At 41.1% G+C, this 11,959-nt stretch overlaps 1 protein-coding gene across 1 annotated transcript in view; it reads left to right on the forward strand.

Annotated features, from left to right (window-relative positions):
• Slc45a2 (solute carrier family 45 member 2) overlaps nt 1–10,838 on the forward strand; it is a 28,775-nt gene extending 17,937 nt beyond the window's left edge. Inside the window, exons 4-7 of the mRNA XM_005078012.4 lie at nt 3,038–3,181; nt 3,775–3,898; nt 5,925–6,136; nt 10,119–10,838. Of these exons, the coding sequence (XP_005078069.1) occupies nt 3,038–3,181; nt 3,775–3,898; nt 5,925–6,136; nt 10,119–10,343 (705 nt within the window). The 3' untranslated portion in view covers nt 10,344–10,838. The remainder of the gene's footprint in view (nt 1–3,037; nt 3,182–3,774; nt 3,899–5,924; nt 6,137–10,118) is intronic.
• The last annotated feature ends 1,121 nt before the right edge of the window (nt 10,839–11,959 follow it).

The following is an 11,959-nucleotide window of genomic DNA, read 5'->3' on the forward strand; positions in this document are numbered from 1 at the left end:
ACAATTTAGAATTAGAATTCTCTACGGAAAGAGACCTGAACTGTTTTGGAGTTCAAACTAGATCCCATAAAAACCCATCTCACATCTTTGCATGCCAAAACCGTTTCTCTTCTCAACACTTGTGATTTCTCCGTCAAAGAATACTTTGGTGTCTTCTTCCCGATGATTCTGAATCTTGTTCAGTTGCAAACCCACCACTCCCCAGTCACCAGCTGATGATGGTGGATAGTCTGTGCAATGAAACGACTCCCAGGGGCTCAAAGCCATTGTAAGGGCTTTTCCCAGGGAACTGACCAGTCAAGGGTAAGATGCCAGCTAGATTTTCATTCTGAGTTAAAATACTGAATATTTATATTTCCAGCTTTTACAGAAATGTTAAGCTCAATTTGAAGCCTCACATTTATTTTTGGAAGGGAGGAGAAATTAGGTTAACAATGGAGCAGGCTGAAAATTATGTGGAAGGCAGAAAGATCCATTAATGTTTGGAGTGAGGCAGAATGCAAGCATGCTTGCCAGACTTTCCTGATTGTGCCTTTTGGGGGAAATGAGAAACAAAATGAAGTGAAAGGGATGGATTTAAAGCATGAAAATCAGCTGCCATTCCCTAGATAGTGTCTACCTTTCACTATGAAGAAAAGCAAGTACTTCTAGACATTTGTTACAGTAACCTTTTGTTTTAGGTATTATATTCTGCATGCAAAACATTATTATTTTTCCTAAATACAAGAGAATGCTTATTTTGTGAATATTTATATATATATAAAGTATAATAAATTAGTATAGTAACTATTAGTGGGTTAAATACTGCAAGATGAATGAAGTTATCTGGGTGTGATGGTGCATGTCTGTAATCTCTGCACTTACGAGGTGAAGTTATGAAGACTGAGAGTTCAAGGTCATTCTGTCACCCTCATGGACATGTCAAATTCTAGGCCAACCTGAGCCACATGAGATCCTATCTCAAAACACAAAACAGAAATAAGAATGATGAAATTGCAAGTATCAACTATACAATGAGCCTAGAATTGTTAAATCTAATGTCTTCAACCAAGATGTAAAACAAAGTATCAGATAATTTAAGAGTTATAAAACAAGGCAGCTGGAGAGATGACTGGCTCTGTGGCTAAGAGCACTGTCTACTCTTCTAGAGAACCAGAGTTCAGTTCCCAGCACCTACATGCCAACTGAAAACTCTCTGCAACTCTAGTTCCAGAGCATCTGACACTCTCACACCAATACACACGAAATTAAAATAATAAATTATTTTTTACAGTTATTAAACAGAACAAGGCAAGAACAAAATCTCACATGCAGAAAATAACTTGCGGTAAAAATACCAGGAATATAATGTTTAATATAACAGAGTGAGTGGTTATCTCATCATAAATTTATTCTTTCCTCACATTTCCAATTATGTGAAGAAACATATTCAATAATAAAGTACTATATGACAATATATGGTAAAAGGAGTTATAAGACAATATGGATCATAATGAAAATAGACAATGTCAGGAGATTGTCTGATAACTCTACTAATTGGGTCCCAATTTCATTATGTCAAGACTCAGAATTTTAAAAATGCCAAGAAGAAAAACCATCAACCCACCTCAGTTGACATTCATACTTTCATTGTCCTTAGGGAGGCTGACTGCTTGATTCTTTCTTCTCTTATATGACAAGATGTTAAAGACTTTTTTTATCTTCAATTGCATCAATGCTAGCTGAAACCAAATAATAATAATAATAACTAGTAATAGTAATTAGAGCCCCTGCTGTTAATGTATAAATCTAAAGTGAGGAATCTGGGGCATGAGTATTCATCTCTTATATGTGTGTTTCCTCTGTTCACATTTTGTTTTGTTTTGTTTTTTCGAGGCAGGGTTTCGCTGTAGCTTTGGAGGCTTGTCCTGGAACTCACTCTGTAGACCAGGCTGGCCTCAAACTCACAGAGATCTGCTTATCTCTGCCTCCAGAGTGCTGGGATTAAAGGCGTGCACCACCAATGCCCTCTCTGTTCACATTTTAACTCAACACAAAGCTCACTTACATATGCCCATTGCTCCCAAGAGTCAGAGAAGTGACTTGAGAGAAGGAGCCTACCTGCCAAGGGCAGGGAACTGTCTAGCTCTCTGTGTTAGTTTCTTAAAACATCACTACAAATGGAACAGCTTAAAACAACATCAATCAGTCATCTCACAGCTTTGTATGTCAGAAGTGTTGGTGGGCTCCAGTGGGTTCTCTGTTCAGGGTCCCACATCCCTGCAATCATGACATCAACGGTGCTGTATTCTCATCTGAAGGTTCAACTGGGAGGAACCTGTCTTCAAGATCATTTGAGTCATTGACAGAACCCAGTTTCTTGTGGTGTGAGAGTACGGTTCCTGTTATGGATTATTGGCCAGGAGATGCTCTGAGTTTTGAAGGACTACTATCTCAGTCCCTTTTCATGTGGCCCTTTCTGTTTTCAACCCTCATGCTTCAAGATGTTCTGAATTCTGCTTCTGCCTCCAGTTGTAAAGAGAAAACCCTCTGGTTTCTGAGAAGGCTTGTGTGATTCAACTAGTATTAACCAGATGACTATCCTGTTAATTCCCTTAGGTCCACTAACTAGTAACTTTAATTGTATTTTCCAGATTCATTTTTACATATAACAAAATACGATCCTGGGTGCAGTCAAGACAAAAGATCATGACTTCTATCTTGAATTAGCCTACCATGCTCTAAGAACAATAGTTATGTAAGGGATTATTTAGCCTTTTGCAGGAATACCATTTAAAGACAGTGTTAGCTGTCTCTTACATCTTGGACTGAGTGTAGCTCCATTCCAAAACTCTACACCTTTAGAGTATAAAAGTTATTTATGACCCTGGAACCACTAAGTAGTCATTTCTTTTTAACAGTGCATTATCAATAACTTGTCCCATGGAAACCTACATGTGATGTCATGATAGACAAGTGACAGAGATGTAGCATGGCTGTTTCTTTGACTCCTGCTGCTGGCTGGGCACCGATACTGAAGACCCATGCTTTTTTCCAGAGTCAGACAGCAATGTCGATGAAGTCACTTCTGAGGGCATTAGTGAACATGCCTTCCCATTATCGCTGCCTTTGCATCAGCCACCTCATTGGATGGACTGCCTTCCTGTCAAACATGCTGTTCTTCACAGATTTCATGGGACAGGTAACGAATGCATTATGTTCACACACTCATTGGTAGCTGCTTCTGTTTGTCCTTTGGAATAGGTATAGCAAAGAGTACCTTCAAGAAATTGGTTTACAGATATGTTCTAGAAGTAGAATGCTACACTCTGTAAAACTACTCTGAGAGATATACCACTATGTGATCAAATACAACAAATAGCAAAAGTAGATATTATCTTCAGAGCTCATGTCAAGCTTCATGAAACAGGTATGTGGCATGATCCCTGCCTTGAAGGGTGACACAGAGTTTCAGAGATACAACAGGGCAAGAAAGAATTCTGATTGGGAATAGAAATGGTGTGGGCAGAGGTGAGTTGGAAGTCTGTTAGCTATGCTAGGGAATGGCACTAAGACAGGTGGGACTAGATGTTAGCATGAGAGGGGAGCCATTGAAGATCACCTGGAGAAATGTTAGTTAGATATACTTTATGAAGGTCCTTGAAGGAGGCACAATACATGAATGGAGTGACCTGGTGATGTCTGATTGAACTCTATGCCCTAGGAAAGGGTCCCTTTCCCCAAGAGTTGAGAAGCACTGCACTAGTTACTCAACCACTGGACCCTCTCTTTCAGATTGTATACCATGGGGATCCCTACAGTTCACACAATTCCACAGAGTTTTTCATCTATGAAAGAGGAGTTGAAGTTGGATGTTGGGGCTTGTGCATCAACTCTCTGTTTTCTTCACTTTATTCTTGTAAGTATTCTTTTCTTAAGAGAGTCAGGCAGTAGTGGGACCCAGATTTTATACTTCAAAATCTGTTTTCTTCTCTTTAGAATCTTAGATTCTTGATAATGTTTAGGAATTCAGGAAAAACGGTTCCTTTAGAGATGATCTTATGAGGTGTCATTTTTCATAGTCAATTCTAGGAGTCATTGCCTTTTAATTATGCTTGTAACCAGTGGGTTTTGAGGAAATACTTTTTTTTAATGAAAGGGAATTTTTGAGAGTAAGATGGTGAGATACTGAGTGGATGAATTCCAGTAGCTTCATGTTCTTCTGGAGCAAGACCACTAGTGATTTCATAGATGATTTAGCAAACTTGTAGATGACTTCTACTTCCTCAGGTAACTACCTTAAATTGTGCCTCCTTTGTGCTATTATTCAAGTTTTCCTTCTGCTTCTCAACCCACCCTTAGCAGAAGCTATCATTTTCTGTATCTCAGAGCATACGTTGCTCCTGGTTCTCAATTCATCACATAGCATCAGGTGAAGACTCATTATCTCCTGCTACATAGAGCTCCATGGGGCAACCTAGATGTCTGGGTGGGGAATGGTGATAGAGAACCAAACTCATTTTTATCTCCATCTGTACAGCCAAGAAATAGCCTTCCAGCAGTTACTACAACTACATGCCTAATATTCAACTCAATAATTTCTTCCTACCACAGAGACAGTACTGTTGAGGATATGGCCAATCTGTGTATCATAGAAAGCAGAGGCAAGAGAATTTTGTCCTTGAGATAGAGATGTATTGGCTTCCCTTCATGAATAAAGCATTATAAACCAGACTTTCAACATTTATACTCTTGTTATAGATATGTTCAAATATCTCTTTATCTTTCTTTGCCTCTCTTTGGCTTGCCGACACACCCAGAAAAGAGCTATGTATTGATTATATCTTTTGAGCACCTTAGACTAAATTTCTACATATGTATATTTAAACAAACAGATTTGTCAAGGATTATTACAAATTGTTATATTATTTTATTGTGTTGTTATATCATTATTATTATTACTAGTATTATTGACCTAGTTTTGTACTGCTTCCATACTCAAGCCTTAGCAACAGCACTCCAGACTTGGAATACATTTGATAGCAGAAGTAATGTTGTTTGCTTGTCATTTCTACAGCTTGTCTTCCATCCAGTGACCCAAGACAGTGTTTTTTAGTTGATTCAAGTATAATACATTTTATTTCTTGTCCACGAAGTGTAAATCTAATAATAATTCCAGTGGCTAATCAACATTTCATTCTTAATAGGTGCATCTCAAGCATCTATCATTTATTTTTTGGTTGACATGATCCAATAGGCTAAAGTGGAGGAGTGATCACTCTGCCTCTACATGTGTTACCTTTTGTGTGTGCTAGTGTATGCCAAGAGGAAGCCATGGGGGAACTGTGGGAACCCCTTCACAGTTTTTGTATGATTGACAATACAGGGAAAATGTCTGCAGAGAACCTCACACCTTTCTTGCCTGTACAGATTGCCTTCAGGTTGGGGCTAAGAAACTAAGAATGATTTGTATCATTCTGCAAAACCTGGTTGTTTTAATATCCCCAGCCTGACTTTGAGTGGTGTGGTCAGGATAAGCATACACTATCGGTTGGGTCCTCTTGGGCTAGACTTCTCCAATCAGAATGAACAAGACTCTTTCTCTGTATCTTTTGTCCTCAGAGTCCCATCACCAATGGGGTTTTTTGCTTATTCTTTTTTATCTTCTTTTTATATTTGGCTGGCTGCTAAGAAGTACCTGATTCTCCTCCATGGACAATAAAATCAGCAAGGCAATTGTATGCCATCTTTTATGCAAAGGATTTAAAACTGATCCCCAAATCCAGCTGTTTCTTGCACACAGATAAGGAAGTATTTTGTTCCTGAGTCAGTATCAAAGGACGTCTTCTAAAAAATACATCTTCAAAAGAAAGGATTTTCAAAAATTATTAGCTATTGTGAGGCACCTGCCAGCTGTAATTTCTTCCCATTTATTCTCTCAACAGACTTTCAGAAAGCTTTGGTTTCCTACATTGGATTAAAGGGCCTTTATTTCATGGGATATTTGCTCTTTGGCCTGGGGACAGGAATCATAGGACTCTTCCCAAATGTCTACTCTACCCTGGTCCTCTGCTCTATGTTTGGTGTTATGTCCAGCACATTGTACACTGTGCCCTTTAACCTCATTGCTGAGTACCATCACGAGGAGGAAAAGGAGGTGAGTAACAAAGGGAATTCACCTGAAGGATGGGGGAAGGGAGGAATTTTGCAGACATGACTGCCAGCCTAGGTGAGTTCTTCCCCCCTCCTCTTTGCTGTGAACCCTGGTGCACCTTTTGAGTTTTAGGACAATGATAGTGACTCCCGATTATCTGATTAAAGAAAGAAGGTAGTCTTAGTGATGTTGGCAATCCACAATCAGACAGAGACAAACTCTTCTGCAACCATCCTAAGGGGCTTCCCAGTTCACATCAGCATTTGTAGAAGTCCACAATGATGTCTTCCCTGTTCCATGCACTGCAGAGGAGCCTGTTGACATTTCTTGGAGTTAAGGGTTGGAGTTGTGACTTGATTCTTACCATGCCTCCTGGAGAGGTGCTACCCACCTATGACTTGGAATTCGGACCACAAGGTAGGACCTTAAGCAGTCCTCCATGCTGTATCTGAGGAGTTCAGTAAAGACACCACTGAAATGGCTACTCCATAGTTAAGGGGTTTCTTATTGTAAGACAGAAAATATCCAGAGTCATTTGGAAGAGTTCAAACCAGAGAGAAAAATAAACAGACTGGACATGGCCAAGTCGAGGAAAGCAGGAGAAAAGTAAAGAATAGCAAAGTAAAATAGGGAAAGTGGAGGGTTATTAGGGTGAGCTAGAAGGAGGGAAGCTGGTGAGCTGGAGCAGACCTAGGAGTTTGGGTAAAGGTGTGTGTGTGTGTGTGTGTTTGTGTGTGTGTGTGTGTGTGTGTGTATGTGTAGGGCCAGGATGGGAACTTTGAAATGTATAATGTGTGCTTGTGAATTAGGACTACAGGGCATAGGTATGTAACCACAGGTGTATGTCAATGGAGACCCATATGTTCTTTCTGCCAGAGACAAGGGAAATGATTCCTATTGGCAACTCATTTCACAAGTTCCTGAAGAATTCCAGCTTTTATCTAACCACAAATCCTTCTGTTGTCCATCTTGAGCTGGGTCTAGACTGCCATTTCTAGACATATGCACTTGGGGAATTAGAGTTTCCTTTAGACCTGACAATGAGAAGTTTTGATAGTTCTGTTCTAGAATTGCTATCTCTTCTAATTAAGGTATACCAGATTTTCTCTATGCAGACTGACCTTTGCTTCCTTGAGTAGAGCAATGATGAAAAATCTAAAGTGAGAACCATGAGCTCAAACCATGTCAGTCTGAAACCATAAAAACACCAAGTGAATGTCAGTGTAACACCAAGCCCATGTCAGTGGAATACTGAGCACATGTTAGTTTTCATTTATGTCATTTGATTTGGTAGGTGCAGCAAGTCAGACTGTACCAGGAGTTAAGACTTTCCAAGTAAGAGTAATAACTGTCTTTTTTCCCTAGTAAAAGTTGCAGTGCATTGTGGGGGAGGGGCTACTGTTTGAAAGACAGTCACCAGAAAAGTCTCCCCTTTTGGAAAAAGTACTGGCACCAAAGTGTATAAACTTATGACATGACTGTTCCATGGGGAAGGTTTTTATTGTCACAGGAGTCTGGAAGAGTGCAGAACAGAGAGAGGAATTAGTAAACTGAGCATCGCCAGCAGACTGGACATGGCCATAAGAGAAGCAAGACCAGAGCAGAAAGAGAGAAGAGTGTCGGCGAGTAGAAAAAGGGGGAGGAGGGACAGAGAGAGAGAGAGAGAGAGAGAGAGAGAGAGAGAGAGAGAGAGAGAGAGAGAGAGAGAGAGAGCATATTTGAAATAGCAGGACTATAAGGAGAATGAGTAGCTGGCAGGAGGGAAGTCCATGAGCTGGGGGAGTTTGGGGTAGGGAGGAGGTGAAAAGACAGCATGTTATCTGGAATGTGTAACAATGTTTGTGATACTGAGGGAGCCTGGATACCAGATGTGCCAGTAGCCACCATAGATATCCATTCCTCCGTTCTGCCTGCGGTAAGGACAATGACATCTTTTGATAGAGAGAAATCAATCAGCCTCACAAGTTACTGAGGAATGCTGACTTTTGTCTATCCACTAGAATTTCAGGGGAAATGGACTTTCCTTTGCTTCTAACTCAAGGCAAAGAACAAAAACACGAACAAACTTTGGAGTCACAGAAAAGTAGACTGAAATTCTGTCCCCTTTGAAGCTGTGTGACATTGACCGTATTTTTCATTTAGTCATTAAGAAGCACTTAAAATGAACTCACTTTTACAAGAGGTTATAGTCTCACAAGGGCCAATAATCACAATAGACAAAAGTGTTCTTGTGAAGCTGCTTCCATCATAATTGTTCTGTCTGCATCCCCAGCCCACGCCTGCTATGTTATCACTCTTGCTAGAGTTCTTAAAGTTTACCTTTTCAATATTTAAAAACGAGAATCAAACTAACATGAATATTTTTTCATATTTCCTCATTTTACAGATAATATTCATTTTTCTCTCCCAAGGTGTATTTTTCTTAATAACATTCACTACATAAAGCAGGTGGGAAAGTAAACCTGAACACACACACACACACACACACACACACACACACACACACACACACACACACACACACACACAAAGGCCTTTAATCCCAACACCAGGGAGGCAGAGGCTAGTGGATCTCAGTGAGTTCAAAGCCAGTCTTATCTACAAATAGAGTTGCAGGACTGTTGTTAATTAGGGAACAAGGACGGGGCGACACAGCACAAGCCATGGAGAGCATATTAACCATAGTTTCTTATAGCGAGACTGAAAGGGGGGAGACAGACATGACAGAGAGAGAGTAAGGTAAGAGAGAAGAGGAGAGGGTAAGTGAAGATGAGAGGAAGATGAGATGAGAGAGAAGATGATGAGAGAGAGAGTAGGTGGGCAGGGGCCTGTCCTTTTAAAGGGGTCCTTTGCACCTGCGAGCAGACTGGTTCTCATGGAACTCTGGGCTGGCCAGAGAACTGCCGGAGTGCATTCTGGCAGGTAGCAGGGCAGACCAGTGTAATGCCTGAACCTTTAAAGGGTAGCCTCACAGGACTCCAAAAATGACAGCTGGAGTTATTATTGTCCTAGGGATGATGACAACAATGTCTACACCTAGGTAAGTGCTAATAAAAAAAAAAGTCCTGACAGCAAAACAGTTTTGCACAAGGCCTTGTGGGTAAAAGACACCAGAGGGCAATATCAACCAACTGGGGATAAATATCAACTATCTACCGAGTGTTAACATATTAACTAAATAACCATGCTGTGAGGGAGTTATTGCTTCTTATATATTTAAGTCATTTAGCATTCTTTTGAAACCACTTGCCTTTTTTTCTGTTTTGTTTTGTTTTTCATTTGTTTTTTAGAGACAGATTTTCTCTGCGTAGTCCTAGCTATCCTGGAACTCCCTTTGTAGACCAGGCTGGCTTTGACCTCACAGAGATCCGCCTGCTTCTGCCTCCCGAGTGCTGGGATTAAAGGTGTGTGCCACCCATCTACCGCTACTGCTTGCCTTTTTAACACCAAGGAAGAAAAAAATATTTGAATTGGTCCTTGTTGACTTTCTGCAACATTGTATTTATCTTTCTCTTACAAAGAGCATCCTAACCATACTCATGCTTAGGGGATATACTCATTGAAGCTGGAGGAAAAGGCTCCCTTGCAAATAGGGAAGACAGCATCAGTGAAGTTCCCTGGAGTCTGCCAATTAGGAATTAGCAAACTATGGCCAGCTGGTCAAAGGCAGCCTGCTGTTTTCAGATAGTTTATAGGATAATAATCCCCTTTAAAGTTTTTAAGAGATGGAAATGAATTCAAAGAAGGAAGGTGCTGTTCCGTGATGCATAAAAAAGGCATGGAATCTAATCAGGTTGCATCGGAATGCAATTTGTTCTTACTCTAGATCTTTCTTGATTTGTGAGATCAGAGTCAGTTCCAACCAAGATCCTATGAAGCACATAGGTATTTACCACTGGACTCTTCCCAGAAAAAGTAATCTGATCCTTGATGCTTTGTAATGGTGCCTTGTAGATCAATGGCTATTCCTGTGTTTCTCTTGCAGAAGCAACAGAGAGCCCCAGGAGTCCCTGACAACAGTGGGAGAGGCAAAGGTGTGGACTGTGCTGCACTCACCTGCATGGTGCAGCTGGCTCAGATCTTGGTTGGAGGTGGCCTGGGCTTTCTGGTCAACATGGCTGGGAGTGTCAACGTGGTGGTGATGACAGCCTCTGCAGTGGCACTGATAGGCTGTTGCTTTGTGGCTCTCTTTGTTAGATATGTAGATTAGGTTTATAAAGAGACATGGACCCAAACCTCAGACAAATGACAAGGCTTTGGGAACTTATAGCTCATGGTGGAATCTCACCTTGTGTGCACACCTGGGAAAATGTGTGTGTGCTAGGATTGCCTGCCCCATTGCCTCTTCCTTACCACCGCCCCTCCGTGTAGGGATGGGAAGGTCAGCTCCTGCTTCTTAAGGGGCGTTTCAGGCCTTGATAGCATCTAAGGCTCAAATCAATCCTATCCACGATGCTTATAATGTCATTTTTTAAAAAGCAGTCCATGTATCATTGGGAAATCGCATATTTCATCAACTCAGAAATACTTAAAATATTAATGATCATTTTATGGTGTTGATTTATCCAAATTTAATTTGCTCATAATTAATTCCTGTGAATGTATGACATTCTTAACAAATCTGCTTTGAAGGTCTCATTCTGAAAGCTGTGCAACTTAAGAGTTTTTGTTTGTTTCACTGATACAGTAAAAATATTTTTCTTGAGTCTGTGCCTTCATTTCATCCCCTGGAATTGACATTTTCGAGAAGCAATTGCTGGTCCTCCTATGATACTCTGTCCCACCCCCAACTAAATACCTTTTCTTTAGCCAAACCCTTCAGGGGACTGCCTGAAGAGACTGCATTGATATCATGCTGAGAGACCACATTTTTAAATAGGAAAACCAACCATGAGCTTTAGAGTCTGGCTAGTTTCGATCCTTTCTTTGGTACTCAGTGGCAACCTATTTGACATCCCCAAGTGACACGTGCTCAAGTATGCATTTGGTATAATGAGTTCCGTTCTCAGAGCAGTGTGACAATTTGGTACATTAGGTAGCTCATCTGAAGCCATGCAACTCAAAAGTGGCAGAGCTGGACTTTTTTAAAATATTTATTTAACTTTTTACGAATGTCACTTTCAGTTCCCTCTCCCTCCCCTCCTCTGCCACCCTCCAATCCTCCCAACCCCTCACCCTGACTCCATCCCCCTTCTTCTCCCCAGGGAGGACAAGGGTCTCCATGAGGGATTTCAGAGTCTGTCACATCATCCCAGGAAGGGTCCAGGTTCTTCCCCATGTGTCCAGGCTGAGAGAGCATCCCTCCACATGGTATGGGTTCCCAGAGTCCACCTGTATGCCAGGAATAAATACTCAGAGCTGGACTTTGAATCCAAGGCTTTGTCTCTACTGCTTCCTGTGGAGGGCAAGTATAGGCAGGTGGCTGGCACATGATCAGTGCTTAATGAATGCCATGGTCATTGCTGGCAAAGCCTCATCACCAGCCCTTCCTCCTTAGATTTCTGCAGCTCTTGTTAAGTATCACCTGTACAATTCCGAATGTGTCCGACCCATGCAGAAAGGACATTTGTCCATATGCCATTAGATGTGAAAGATGCAGTTATGTGTTTCCTGTCACTGCTCTTGATGGGTTTAAAATTAACCACATCTTTGCCTGGAAGAAGGGAATTTTGAGAACAGCAATGAGCTGCCTCTCCCAATGTGGGATGCTGCTTTTGTTTCCCTGTGCATGGTAGAAAGGATGGGCCATACCAGGCCATTTGGGATTAGCAGTCTGGTGAAGGGAAGAAGTGCTCAGGTCGTTTTCCAAAGACCTTTGTGTCCTCT

Source organism: Mesocricetus auratus, unplaced genomic scaffold, assembly GCF_017639785.1.
Source record: "Mesocricetus auratus isolate SY011 unplaced genomic scaffold, BCM_Maur_2.0 Super-Scaffold_100015, whole genome shotgun sequence".
NCBI classification, from domain to species: domain Eukaryota; kingdom Metazoa; phylum Chordata; class Mammalia; order Rodentia; family Cricetidae; genus Mesocricetus; species Mesocricetus auratus.